Source organism: Scylla paramamosain, chromosome 41, assembly GCF_035594125.1.
Source record: "Scylla paramamosain isolate STU-SP2022 chromosome 41, ASM3559412v1, whole genome shotgun sequence".
NCBI classification, from domain to species: Eukaryota; Metazoa; Arthropoda; class Malacostraca; order Decapoda; family Portunidae; genus Scylla; species Scylla paramamosain.
The window spans coordinates 11,766,967-11,781,966 of record NC_087191.1 but is presented as its reverse complement, the minus strand read 5'-3'; the positions used below and the strand labels follow the sequence as shown (position 1 = coordinate 11,781,966).

The window sequence follows — 15,000 nt, the reverse complement described above, 5'->3', positions numbered from 1 at the left end:
ATAAAAAAAAGAAAGAATAATTAAAGAAAATAACATTAATTAGAGAAAAATGAGAAAAAAGAAAGAAAATATTGAAGAAAATAAAGAAAAGAAACAGTAAATGAAAAAAAGTAAAAGAGAAAAGACGAGAAAGAAGAAATAAAGAAATGGAACGAAAAGGAAGACAAAAATAAAGACAATAATCGAAAAAAAATGAAAGAGAATAAGAGAAAAAAGAAAATTAGCAAAAAAAAAGAGATAAAAGAAAGGAAGTAAAGAGAAAATAAGAGAAAATAAGCAAAAAAAAAAAAAATAACGAAACATGAAAAACGAAAACAAGAAAATAAATAAAGTCCGCAAAAATGAAAAGTAGAAGAAAATATAAAAGAAAATAAAGAAAAAAGAGAGAGAGAAAGAAGAAAATAAGACAAAATAAAGAAAATAACAACAAATTAAAGAAAAATGCAAGAATTGAGGAAAAGGAAAAGAAAGACGTACAAAGGAAACAGAGAAAAAAATAAAAGAAAGAAAAGAAAAATGAAAACGAAAAAAAATGAGGAAACGAGAGAAAAGAACAGAAAAAGAAGAGAAAGAAAAGTAGAAGAACAGAGATTAAAACTACAATAATAATAATAATAATAATAATAATAATAATAATAATAATAATAATAATAATAAAAGTTGAAGAAAAGATAAAGACAGAAAAAAATTAAGGGAGGAAATGATAAGAAGGCGCCAAGAGGAGGAGCAGGAGGAGGAGGAGGAGGAGGAGGAGGAGGAGGAGGAGGAGGAGGAGGAGGAGGAGGAGCAGGTCATTCAGGCTGGTCATTCTAGGTCACGACTCTCTCTCTCTCTCTCTCTCTCTCTCTCTCTCTCTCTCTCTCTCTCTCTCTCTCTCTTGGGATGCTTCTATAGTCTAAGATGCTCCAACCACACACACACACACACACACACACACACAGAGAGAGAGAGAGAGAGAGAGAGAGAGAGAGAGAGAGAGAGAGAGAGAGAGAGAGAGAGAGAAACCGGCGAGACGGAATCCGCCTAGACGTCTGGACACAGCTGGCAGACAACACCCCTCTCTCTCTCTCTCTCTCTCTCTCTCTCTCTCTCTCTCTCTCTCTCTCTCTCTCTCTCTCTCTCTCTCTCTGACTCACACATCCCCTCTCCTCCTACCCTTCGCCCCAGTAACCCACAGCAATACCCCCTTCCCCCCCCTCTATTACACTTTCTCTCTCTCTCTCTCTCTCTCTCTCTCTCTCTCTCTCTCTCTCTCTCTCTCTCTCTCTCTCTCTCTCTCTCTCTCTCTCTCTCCGATTAGCATCTTACGCCCTCAGCTTCTCAAAAATGCATTAGAGAGAGAGAGAGAGAGAGAGAGAGAGAGAGAGAGAGAGAGAGAGAGAGAGAGAGAGAGAGAGAGAGAGAATTGTATGAAATTTTATCTATCACAGGTTAAATATCTTCCTCCTCCTCCTCCTCCTCCTCCTCCTCCTCCTCCTCCTCTTCTTCTTCCTCCTCTTCTTCCTTCCCACCAATATGAAATGAGACACGTGAGAGAGAGAGAGAGAGAGAGAGAGAGAGAGAGAGAGAGAGAGAGAGAGAGAGAGAGAGAGAGAGAGAGAGAGAGAGAGAGAGAGAATTTTATCATTACCTATAAATCAGAAAAATAATATCATAATTCTCTCTCTCTCTCTCTCTCTCTCTCTCTCTCTCTCTCTCTCTCTCTCTCTCTCTCTCTCTCTCTCTCTCTCTTTCACACAGACTGACCTTGAATGCCAAAAACACGGTCGCCAGAACAATTCCTCCTCCTCCTCCTCCTCCTCCTCCTCCTCCTCCTCCTCCTTCTTCACTGGATTGCATAAGTCTCTTTGCCTCAAATTCTTCTCCTTCTCCTCCCCCCTCCTTCTCCTCCTCCTCCTCCTCTTCGTCTGTAAATCTTCCTCTTCTTCCTTCCTCTCTGTCACATTTTCTTTATTTCTTTATTTTTCATTTCTTTTTTGTTTTTTTCTTATTTTCTTTCTTTTTCGTCTTTCTTTTTCGCAATTTTCCTTTTTTTTTTGTCTAATTTATTTTCTTCCGGACTCGATAACAGTCAATATACATTTCTCTCTCTCTCTCTCTCTCTCTCTCTCTCTCTGAAAAAAAACATTTCTTCCTATTTACTTATTCCTTCTTTCTTATCTTCATTCAGCATCTCTCTTTCTTATCTCTCTCCTTCCCTCTTTCTTTCCTTCCTTCTCTCCTACATTCAACAAATTTTTTTTTCTTTTTCTCTTCCTCCTTTCATTCAATTATTTTATTCTTTCTCTCCTTTCCTCTTCCTTTCCTTCTCCTCTCCTTCATTCGGTTATTCCATCATTTCTTTCCTTCCCACTTGTATTTCATTCTCCTCTCCTTTATTCAGTTACTCTATTCTTTATCCTTTATCTCCTTCCCTCTTCCTTTTCTTCCTTCTCTCCTTCATTCAATTATTTTTTTCTCTCTCTTCTTACCTCCTTCATTTAGCATTATATATTTTTTTCTTTTCTTCCTTTTTCCTCTTCAATCTTCCAAAACATGTCTTCTAATCTTTGTGGCTTTTGAGAACAAGTCTTTTAAAATCACGAATCCTGAGAGGTAAATAATGATGCAGTACAACAGTAGTTACCCTTTAAATGCTACCGTTTTTTTTATAAAGGAGTATGTAGGATGGCGTGGATTTGTAAGGTGAACTATAATTATTTGGATGAAATAAAGATAGAATTTTTTTTTCTTCAGTTAATTTCAATCTTTTATCTTTAAAGTTACTGTGATTCTTTCAGTTCACGTATTTTGCTATTTTCCTGTTTTATTTACTTCTTTACTTACTATTTGTCAGTTAATGGGTGTTAAAAATAATGCGAGAAAATAAAATGTTTTTGGTTTCAGACACATTGAAAGAAGTGATGAACAGTTTGTGGGCAGGAGAGCAATTAATCAACATGCCTTAATAGTAGTAGTAGTAATAGTAGTAGTAGTAGTGAATGATTAAGGAAAAGACGACACAGCATAAGAAAGACAGGAGATTGTTTTGAAATGGCGGTAAAGGGAGAGACGAGCGCAAATAAAACTGTTAATCTATGTTATATTAACCTAGTATTAGCAATAGATTCACTGATACACTCTTGATGATTCTTCATTATTTCTAACCTCTAATACCTTAAAAAACATCAAAAACTTGAGGTACACGATAAGAAAATTATTCATGAACTTGTAATAATGCATAAGTAAATGAAAATGACTGAATAATGAATTAATATTTAATGTGATATGTTAAAAATTCATAAGAAAAGATAATTAGAAGTAAGATAAAGCACAAACAGGAACCAGCAGAGAAGTAAACACACGCATGCACAAAAAAAAAAAAAAAAAAAAAAGGAGAAAAATTTGCACACAGACGCAACGACAAAATATCGACATTGAAAAAACAACATCAAAACCAACAAAACAGCACTGAAAACAACACCTTCCCCATAACAAAAATATAAAACAGCAAAATTAACCACAAAAACAAACTGGGAGGCAGAAACAGATAAACACTGAATCAAAACACGAATATTGTAAACATCAGCTGAGGCAAAGGAAGGGAGGAAGAACGGGAAAGAGAAAATTAAACTCTTCTCCTCCTCACTCCTTGACCTGACCTCCCCGCGCCGCCTGCAGGTGAGAGAAGCAACACCATGACAACACCTTCACCTTAATCGACCGAGCACAGGTGAGTTAAAAGTAATAAGATGAATTTTTGGTGTTATTTGTGAATCCGTGATGTGTTTAGCTTGTCAGATTTTCAGGGTCTTGTTATGCTTTGTTTTTTTTGTTTTTGTTTTTTTCTACGTTGTCCTTGTTGAAATGATGTGGATTTGTGTATATATTGTTGGTTTTGTATTTTTTTTTTTTCTAGTTTGCTGTGATAACGTATGTGAGAGAGGCGGAGAAGAGAGAGAGGAATTTATCTTATCGCTTCATCGTTTTATCTGCTCATCATCAATATATTCTCAGTCTTCCTCCACTCACTCTCACTACTACTACTACTACTACTACTACTACTACTACTATTACTACTATTTTATAACAATTCTAATCAACAGGAACGACCTTGAATTCTTGTGACGACTCGGCAAGCCAAGGAGAGGAAGGCAGCGAGTCAGCACACACACGCACACACATACATACACGGCAAGATGACAACTGAAGATAAATTCCAAGCTGCGGTGAACATTATTAGAAGTTTGCCGAAGGATGGTGAGTATGGTGATAGTGACGATGATGGTGATGGTGGTGATAGTGATGATGATGGTGGTGATGATTTAAGCATATTTTCGTTCTGATAATGGTTGCTGTTTTATTATTTATTTGTTAGTTTGTAATATCTAACCTCAAATACACTAACTTAACTTATATGAACTCTCTAATAGACCTAACCTAACCTAACCAAACCTATTTAAACTCCCTATTTCACTAACTTACCTTACCCAGACCTTCCCAAACTTCAGAAACCATCACCCTAACTTAACCTAACTTGTCCTACACCATCCCAGCCCCCCTACCCCTACCCAAACATACCCCCAACACTATCACAGGCACCCTACATATCCTAACATACCCTTACACTATCAAAAGTCCCTTATCACAAAATATACCCTATCCTACCCTAATCTAATACTAATTCCACCATTTCAGCCCTATACCATAAACCTAACCTACTCTACCCTACCCTAGCTTAACCTAACGCACCCCTCCAACAAGTCTACCCTTCCGAACCCTAATCTGACACAGTCCCCAACTTCTCCAGGCCCTCTGTGACTAACCTGCCTCAGTCTACCCTACCATATGATACCCTGACACACCCCTCTACCATTCCAGGCCCATACCAGCCCTCCCACGGTATGATGCTCAAGTTCTATGGGCTGTACAAGCAGGCAGTGGAGGGCCCATGCACCGAGCCCAAGCCTGCCTTTTACGAGGTGGTTAAGGGGTACAAGTGGCATGCTTGGCACTCCCTCGGCACCATGACCAAAGCAGAGGCTAAAAATTGCTATGTGGAGGAGCTTAAGAAGGTTTGTGTGTGTGTTTGTGTGTTTTTGAGAGTTTTTTATTTTTTTTGGAAGATTATGATGTTTTTTGTGTTTTTGTGTTTGTTTTCTTGTGATTTTCTCTCTCTCTCTCTCTCTCTCTCTCTCTCTCTCTCTCTCTCTCTCTCTCTCTCTCTCTCTCTCTCTCTCTCTCTCTCTCTCTCTCTCTCTCTCTCTCTCTCTCTCTCTCTCTCTCTCTCACATAACAATCTGTCCTTTTTCTTTTCCTCTCTACCTCTCACCTCAAACCACCCTACCTCATCACTGCCCCCCTCACACTCACATACACACACACACACTCTCTCAGATTCTCTCCTTACTAACAACACTCCCTCTCTCCCTCCCTCACTCTCTCACTCCCCGACAGATCATCGAGACAATGGCATACACAGAAAACGTAGCAAACTTCATAGACATGCTGGGGCCGTTTTATGAGTACGTGGACTTGCCGGGGAAGAAGAAGCTAAACAACAACACCTCCAAGGGCCCTCCTCCCCGCGACCTCTCTGACTCCGGCAATGAGGTCACCGACAGCAGTGGCGGCAGCGGGAACAACAGCCCTGTACCCATGGGTGTGAATGGAGTGCATTTAGATGTGGGTGTTGGTGTCACCGCACTTCCCCCTCCTCCTCCTTCTCCTCCACTTCTTCATTCATCTCCTCCTCGTCCTCCTCCTCCTCCTCGGGCTGCTCTTCCTCAGGGTTCATCGCCGCGAGGTGTGGCAAATGTTGTGGTGAGTACGAGGTCACTGTTGTTCGAGTGTAAGGTCACTATTTGATGTTTAAATACAAGGTCACTGATAATCCTTTCATGTCTTGTTTGTTTGTCTTGTTATTCAATTGCTTGCAGTTTTCCAGGTTATATATAAAAGTTGTTGATGTTTATTCAGTTTAATTATCTTAGTTTTGAGGTTTATAATCCTTCAGGTTATATATAAGAGCCTTGTTTGATGCTTATTTACTCTTGTTATCTGTTAATAGTGTGAGATTTCCTCCTTCCAGGTTATACAGGGTGTGGCAAAAGTACCTCCCACATTTTTAAGGGTTAACAAAAGGGAAAAATATGGGAGGTATCTCTGCTGCACTCTGTATCATGAAGCCACAGTGTATATTAAGATTTTCACATGTAGTCTCATTATCTGTTTGTCTTGAGGCTTGTACAGGTTATACAGGGTGTGCTGTGGGTTGAGGCACACACCTGGGGATGCGATAGTTCAAGTGATTCTTAGTTGAAAATATTCTTTACATGTTTGCTCTGTTTTGCTTTGTTTTGTGAGAAATTAATGTGGAAGTTGTGTGTGGTGGAAACTGCTCGCCTGGTTGGACGTCTCCCTCCCTCCCTCATCAGCTAAATAATAATAATAATAATAATAATAATAATAATAATAATAATAATAATAATAATAATAATAACAACACTAAAACTTGCAGGAGGAAGAAGATGAAGAAGATGATTCCAAAGACGAAGATGAAGAAAGTGAAGAAGAAGAAGAAGAGGAAGAAGAGGAAGATAACGAGGACACACAGATAACAAGGACAGGTGCCCAGCCAGCAACAGCAGCAGCAGCAGCGACTCACAGAGTATTCAGTGACTCAGACTCAGATGAGGAATACTCGGAGCCTGCAGAGGTGAGTCATGGCACACACACACACACACACACACACACACACACACACACACACACACACACACACACACACACATAATGAGTGGTTGATGAATAGATGGACTGAATAAAGCTAAAAAAAAATAAGAAAATTGAAAAAAAATGACAGGAAATTATACAATAATCTTATGAAAAAGTAAGAAATATAAGAAAAGAAGATTGGTACATAGAGAGAAAATAAAAAAATAGAGAGGAAATAATAAATGATAAAAAATAAATTATCAGGAAAAGATAATAACAATAATCAGTTTTAAAATAAATCATTACTTACATTCTCTCTCTCTCTCTCTCTCTCTCTCTCTCTCTCTCTCTCTCTCTCTCTCTCTCTCTCTCTCTCTCTCTCTCTCTCTCTCTCTCTCTCTCTCTCTCTCTCTCTCTCTCTCTCTCTCTCTCTCTCTCTCTCTCTCTCTCATAGAGTTTCACATACCTCTCCCTGGAAACCCAACCCTCCACCCCTTCCCCCCACCACACCACCACTACCACCACCACCACCACCACCATGGAGGTATGACTTATATTTTCTTTCTTTTTGGCTCGTTTTTATATTTTCTTTTCTGTTTTTTTTTTTTATTTTATCATTGCTTGATTTATTTATTTTCTATTATTGTATTTCTTCAGTGTCTCTCTTATTGGTCCTGTTTGTCTCTTGATTTTCTTCTTTTCTTTGTCTTTCTTCTTTTCTTCCTTTTCTTTTTATTTTCTCGTTTTCTTTTCTCCTCCTTTCCTTCTTCCTGTGATGTCTTTAATATATTTTTTATTGTGTCTTCTTTTTCAGAGCTTTTCTTTCACCTCTTTGCCTATTCTCCTCCTCCTCCTCTCCTGTATCCTATTTTTCGCTCCTTCATCTCCTTCCTGTTTTCTCTCATTCATGTTACCTATCTTACTTTCTTTCTTTTCCCTTTCCCTTCCCTTCCCTTCTCTTTCCATCTTAACCAAACCAAACCCTTCCTAACCTAACCTAACCAAACTAAACTAAAATCAAATCAGACCTAACGTAACCTAACACAACTAAACGTAACCCAACCCAACATAACCAAGCCAAACCTAACCTAAACCAAATTACCTAATTTAACATAACCTAACCTAACCCAACCAAACCAAACCTAACCCAACCTAACCTAAACCAAATTTAACCTAACCTAACCTAACCAAACCTAACTTTACCTAACCAAACCTAACTTAACCTAACCTTACCTTACCTAACCTAACCAAACCCAACCTAACCTAACCTAAATCTTCCCACAGCAACTTAACACGCAACCAGACTCCGAGGAGCCAGCGCAGGGCAGCCCATACAGCTTGCCGCAGCCCAGAGAATTGCAGGATGGGGCTGTGACATGCGGGGGTGGAGACAAGAGTCATCCGGGTGGGCTGCAGATGACCCCTGGCAGAGGTATGCAAGGTAGGTCATGGTTAGGTTAGGTTAGGTTAAGTAGGATCAGATTGGGTGAGGTTTGGTTAAGTTAGGGTAGGTTAGGGTAGGTTAAGTTAGGGTAGGTTCAAGTATAAGGTAAAACAAGATAAAATTAAGTCAGGTTAGGTTGGGTAAGATGAGATTAAGTTAGGGTAGGTTAAGTTAGGTCAGGTTAGGTTAAGATAAGGTAAGATAAAACCAGATAAAAATTAAGTTAAGTAATCTAACATACAACCAGATCGATAAAACCACCACCACAACCGCATCTAACACCACCACCATCACCACCACAGGCTACCACAACACAGGCCACCCCACCTTGCCCCTGGCCTTCCCCTCCCCGACACACCCAAGCCCCGGCCTGTGGAGGGGCGTGGGCGGGGCAGGGGGTGGTGGCGGGAGGGGCGGGGGAGGTAGGCGGGGCAACGAAGGAGGAGCAGGAGGGAGCCGAGTGGAGGAGGACGTGAGTGCGCAGCTGGTGGTTGTGTTGCATCGCCTACAGACAGACATGGAGAGTGTTTTACATCGACTCAACACTCTGGAGACACTTACTCTCTCCCAGCATCATGCGTTGTGTCGCCAGTGTCAGGTGAGTGGTTGTGTGTGTTTGTTTGTTTGTGTTGTTTTGTTGATGTGCTGGTTGGTTTGTGGTGGCCTTGACCTCTGCCGGTGCCTGATTGTGGTTCTGTAAGTTTGAGTCAAGTTGGTAATGCTGAGTCTTTTTAAAATTAACGTAATTTAATCTAACTTAACTTAACGTAAATTAACCTAACCTAATCTAACCTAACTTAATCTAACCTAGCCTAACCTAACTTAACCTAATCTAACTTAACCTAACTTAACTTAACCTAACCTAACCTAACTCAAACTCAACCTAACCTAACCTAATCTAACTTAACCTAACTTAACTTAACCTAACCTAACCAAACTCAACCTAACCTAACCTAACCTAACCTAATCCAACCTAACTTAATCTAACCTAACCTAACTTAACCTAATCTAACTTAACCTAACTTAACCTAACCTAACCAAACTCAACCTAACCTAACCTAATCCAACCTAACTTAATCTAACCTAACCTAACTTAACCTAATCTAACTTAACCTAACTTAACTTAACCTAACTTAACTTAACCTAACCTAACCAAACTCAACCTAACCAAACCTAACCTAACCTAACCTAACCTAACCTAACCTAACTTAACCTAATCTAACTTAGCCTAACCTAACTTAGCCTAACCTAACTTAGCCTAACCTAATTTAACCAAATCTAACTTAACCTAACCTAACTTAATGTAGCCTAACATAACCTAACCTAATCTGACCCAACCTAACAACCTAACTTAACCTGAACAACCCCAAAACCACAGTAAACAATAAATAAATAAATAAATACAAAATCTCATGTAAACCAGACATAAACAAGACACTCCCTTAAAAAAATCCAACAAAAACCTAACAAACAACAATTGCCAAAAAAATATAAAAAAATAAATAAATACAGTAAAATCCCTCTTATCCGGCATCAACGGGACCGCCGACATGCCGGATACTTGAATATTGCCGGATACTTGAATAGAAGTGAAATTATGTCCACAATCACCACCCTACACTCACGCATCTTACCATAACAAAGATCAGCTGATCGCCGTGCCGCGCGTCGCCACCCGCGCTGCCACCTCACACTCACCAACACACAGTTGTAGCATTGAGCCTGTAATTGTGACTCCTTCTGATCTTTTCAAGCTGAACCACTCGTATAACACTTTGTCCATCATTTCACCACGATGATACTGCAGTGTGTCACGATTTTCCGCTGCCTTTGGGGTGTCTGTGGCTTTCATGTAATCCTGCAACTTTTTCGTTTGGGATTTAATGTCATAAATACTTGATGAGCCCACACCATATTCCGCCATTAGTTGTTGTCTGCTTTCACTTCTCTCTAATGGTCGACAAATGTCTACCTTCTGTTTAAGTGTAAGCACAACACGCTTCCTCTTTTCTACAATTTTAGGCATGATGAAGGCGTCAGGCGATATAGTGCACACGCGGGACTGAGTCACTGAGTAAACACAGTGCAGTGGGCTGCGGGTGGCGCAAAGCAGTGCGCTCTGGTGGCGAGGGGACAAAGTATGCCTTGCGCGAGAATTTTAATGTATTTTATGAGTACACATTGATTTTTTATTGATTTTAAGGCTCGGGGAAAAAATGTGCCGGATACTTGAAGCTGCCGGATACTCGAATGTCGGATGAGAGGGATTTTACTGTAGATAAAAAAAAATAAATAAATAAATAAATAAAAAAAATGTAAAAATAAGAAAAACCACAATAAAACTGCACACGAAGACCCACACAGGAACGTCAGCAGCCCCCTAACAGCCTTGCACACCACACAGGGTAGCAGCAGCAGCAGCACGGTGACCCCAAACAGCACAGGACTCTCATGGTGGCCCTTTCCTGAACTGTCACCTCGTTCCACCTTCTTTCTGCTGCTGTGGCCAATATTCCTCCACCTTGGGTTCCGCCTGCTGCCCCTCATCAGGTGTCGGAGGAAACGCTCTTAAGGGGCACGTCTGTGTGTGTGTATGTGTGTGCGTGGCAGGTAAGTGGAGGGGCAGGGGAGGGCAGAGGGAATGAATGGAGAATGGAAGGTGAAAATGAAGTGTGTGTGTGTGTGTGTGTGTGTGTGTGTGTGTGTGTGTGTGTGTGTGTGTGTGTGAAATGAGGAAGAGAGAGAAAAGAGAGAAGTGATAGGGAAGGCAGGAAGAGAGAGAGAAAGTAGAAATTGAAGAAGAGAGAGAGAGAGAGAGAGAGAGAGAGAGAGAGAGAGAGAGAGAGAGAGAGAGAGAGAGAGAGAGAGAGAGAGAGAGAGAGAGGAAAAAAGTGGAAAGGAAGGGAAGAAAGAGATATTACAAAGGAAGAAGGGAAGAAAAGGAGAGAAAGAGAAGAAAAAATAATAACAGAAAATAAAGGGAGAGAGAGAGAGAGAGAGAGAGAGAGAGAGAGAGAGAGAGAGAGAGAGAGAGAGAGAGAGAGAGAGAGAGAGAGAGAGAGAGAGAGGTAAATTGTTTGTTGATTAGTTTATTTGTTTTCAGCTGTGTTGTGGAGGAAGTCACAAGGAAGAAGGGCACAAACAAGTAAACAAAACAAGCAAACAAACAAACAAACAAATGACAAATAAAGCAAACTGATAAATGACAAAACAGGACCAAGAGAGAGAGAGAGAGAGAGAGAGAGAGAGAGAGAGAGAGAGAGAGAGAGAGAGAGAGAGAGAGAGAGCAAATAAATGAATGAAAAAAATAATAGAAAAATAAAAAGATAAATAAATGAAGTTAGTAAATCACTCACTCATTTTCTCTCTCTCTCTCTCTCTCTCTCTCTCTCTCTCTCTCTCTCTCTCTCTTGCTCTAAATACCCACACATAAGGATAAGTGGACATAAACCCTTCTTTCATATAGGGACTGCCATGTGTAGACCCTCACTCTAATTCTCCCCCTCGCTCTATTTCTGGTCTTGCTGTCTCTATCCTCACTCTATTTCTCCCCTTGCTCAATCCCTGCTCTTGTTCTGTTCCTGCCCTCGCTCAATTTCTGGTCTCGGTCTAATTCTGCCCTCGGTCTATCCCTGCGCTCACTCTATTTCCAGTTAGAGCGAGGTGAATAAGGGTGTGTCCAACTGACTCGCTCTAAATGTTCTCTACCTGTTTTTGAGACATTAGAGCAAGAGGAACAAAAATGACCATGTGTCCACTGCTCGCTCTAATCTCACCTCGCTCAAAATGTCTTCTGGTGGTTGTCTGTGAGAGATTAGAGCGAGACTCGGACAGTAGTGATGATTTGCATTTCTCGCTCTAATCTCACCTTGGTCAAGATGTCTTCTGATGGCTGTTTGTGAGAGATTAGAGCAAGGATACCAGTTTTTGTTCTAATCTTGCCTCGCTCTAAATGTGAGAGATTAGAGCGAGGCTTGAACGGGGACTAGTGAATGCTTTAACAACCCTTTCTCTCTTCTCTCTCTCTTGGCTCGCTCTAAATATCTGAATGACGGCTGTTTGAGCGAGATGAGAGTGGGATTAGAGCGAGTGGGTTTTGAAAAGGAGAGAATAAAGAGGGTTTCTGTTATTATTGCTATTATTATTATTATTATTATTGTTATCATTATTATTATTATTATTATTATTATTATTATTATTATTATTATTATTATTATTATTATTATTATTATCTATATTGGCAGTTTTTTGTGATTTTAAAGATAAGGAAAAGATGATAATAATAATGATAATAATAATAATAGAAAAGAAAATAGTTATTTCATTTAATTACAAAAGAAAGAAGAAAGAAAATGAATAATGAAATGAAAGAGATAAAGAAGAAAAAGGGAAAAGGATTGGTAAGAGAAGTGAAGAAAGGAAGAAAAAAGGTGAAAGAAAGGAAGAATGAGGAAATGAGGAATTAATAAGGAAATAAGGAGGAAAACTGATAATGTAAATAAAGAAAAGAAGAAAAGGCAGAGGACAGAATAATAAAGGAAGACAAAAAGAAAAAGCAAAAAAGAAAGAAGAAAGAAGACAAGAGGATTATGAAAGGGATGAATAAAATGATGTGCAATAAAGTAGATAAATAAAGAAGACATGATAACTTTAGGTGCTCTGTGATTGGTTGTGTGTGTGTGTGTGTGTGTGTGTGTGTGTGTGTGTGTGTGTGTGTGTGTGTGTGTGTGTGTGTGTGTGTGTGTTATTCTTATTTACAAGTCAGATTGATAAATAAATAATAAAGAAATACATGAATAATTTTAAGATTGCTTTTATGTTTAGTTTAAAAAAATATATATTATTATTAGGGAAATTATATCTAAAAGTGAATATTTTATTATTTTTTACTCTATTACTTATAAGGAGACATTTTACAGGGATTATTATTATTATTATCATATATATGTAATTCATTTATGTATGTTTTAATTATTTGTTCCTAGCGTGAACTATGTAACTGTGACTATGATGATAACCAAAAAAAAAAAAAATAATAATAATAGTAATAATGATGATAATAAAAGCAGCATTCTTCATCATTAAAACGAACAGAAACGAAGGAAAAATATTAACGTTTTTTCCCGAATTATTACCCAAGGTGCAAATATTTTCTTTTCCCAGCCACCTCTGTTTCCCCAATAAGCGTTTAGGCACGTATCGTTTGCCCACTCCCCTCCCCATCCTTCCCCTCTAGCCACAAGCACACCTGTAGCCCCTGTGTACCATCGCCTCGGCCACATCGCTGTAGCTCACCAATAAAACTGGTTTGATAAAATTTGTGTTTTCTGAAGATTTTCCTGATTTTTTTTTCGTTATTTTTTTTTATTTATTTATTTTTTTTGTACTGCTGCTACTACTACTACTACTACTACTACCACCATCACCACTACCACCACCACCACAACCAGTACAAAACCTGGCGTACAGTTTCCATAGAATTACGACAAGTCAAGTCACTCCCACAGGTAACACGCAACACGCACCTCACCTGTTACGGGCGAGAGTACCTGCTTAATTCCACGTCTTCTTCGGATAGTACAGGTGGAAGGACTATCCCCATCAACTTCCCTCTCACTTTACCTGTAGATTAGAGAGAAAATATTGTTAATGATTGGGGGAAAGTAAAAGAAAGGTAGGTGATACAAGATAATTGAGGGAAATGAAGGATTAATTAGGAAATGAAACGAAAATAGGAGAAATTGAGGAAGTAATGAAAAATAGACGAAAATAGGTAATAGAGGAAAGTGGAAGATATAAGAGAAATAGAAAATGGAAGGAAAATGAATATATAGAAGAAAATAAAACATAAATAGAAGGAGAATAGAAGAAACGGAGGAACATATACAAAAGAAAGGAAAAGGGAAATAGACGAAAATAGATAATAGAAGATAGATGAAGGAGAGAGAAGATAAAATAAGGAAATAGAAGATAAAAGAAAACAGAAAACAGAAGAAACGAAAAATGAAGAAAAATAAGAAAATAGAAGGAAAAATAGAAAACAGGAAAATGGAAGAAAGAAAAAATAAAAAAAAACATTAGGAAAATAAAATAATACAATGTTAATGACTTCGAAAATTGGGGAAAAAATATTACTGGACGGAATTTGAAAAAAAAAGTATGAAGAAAAATTATTGCTACGAAAAAATGGAGTGATATTAACGACTAAAGAACAAAAAAATTAGGAAAAATGTGATGACGAGAAAACGGGAAAATTTGTAACTGAGAAGAGGAAAAAAAATGTGAAGAAATGAAAAAGAAAAACATTACTGAGAAAAAGGAAAATTTGACAGGAAAAGCAAAAAAAAAAAAAAAAAAAAAGAAAAGAAAAAAATTGAAAAAAATGTATAATTAAAAAAATAATAGAAAAATATAATTAAAACAACACTTAATTTGAAAAAGAGAGAAAAAATATATGTAATTAAAAAAAAAGATTAGAAAAAAATTAAATAGGAAAATAAAAGACAAAAAAACATTAAAAGAAGAAAATTATTAGTATTAAATAATGAATAAAGAAAAGATATTTATTTCATTTCTTTCTTTTGCAATTCTCTTTTCTTTTCTTTCACTCTTTCTTTCTCTTTCTTTCTTCATTATATTCTCCTTTTCCTTCTTCTCTTTCTCTTCATTATCTTCTCCTTTTCCTTCTTCTCTTTCTCTTCCTTATCTTCTCCTCCTCCTTCTCTTTCTCTTCCTTATCTTCCTCCTCTCGTCCTTGCCCTACTCTCCCAAATTTCCCTCTTCCTCCTCCTCCTTCTTCTTCTCCTCCTCCTCCTTCTCCTTCTCCTCCTTCTTCATTTCCTTTTTCTCTTCTTCCTCTT

General features: G+C 38.3%; 1 protein-coding gene across 4 annotated transcripts; it reads left to right on the top strand.

Annotated features, from left to right (window-relative positions):
- The first annotated feature begins 3,553 nt into the window (after positions 1 to 3,553).
- Positions 3,554 to 13,457, top strand: LOC135093016 (acyl-CoA-binding domain-containing protein 5-like). 4 transcript variants are annotated; one of them, XM_063991867.1, is made up of 10 exons: positions 3,554 to 3,712; positions 4,086 to 4,239; positions 4,861 to 5,054; positions 5,437 to 5,802; positions 6,500 to 6,697; positions 7,151 to 7,240; positions 7,981 to 8,128; positions 8,443 to 8,738; positions 10,545 to 10,750; positions 11,244 to 13,457. In XM_063991867.1, the coding sequence occupies exons 2-9, from the start codon at positions 4,179 to 4,181 to the stop codon at positions 10,710 to 10,712; spliced, it is 1,521 nt and encodes a 506-aa protein (XP_063847937.1). In that variant the 5' UTR covers positions 3,554 to 3,712; positions 4,086 to 4,178; the 3' UTR covers positions 10,713 to 10,750; positions 11,244 to 13,457. The 4 variants fall into 4 exon arrangements, with proteins under 4 accessions (XP_063847937.1, XP_063847935.1, XP_063847939.1 ...); XM_063991865.1 differs by having other exon boundaries at positions 7,981 to 8,137; XM_063991869.1 differs by lacking the exon at positions 7,151 to 7,240.
- Positions 13,458 to 15,000: the final 1,543 nt, after the last annotated feature.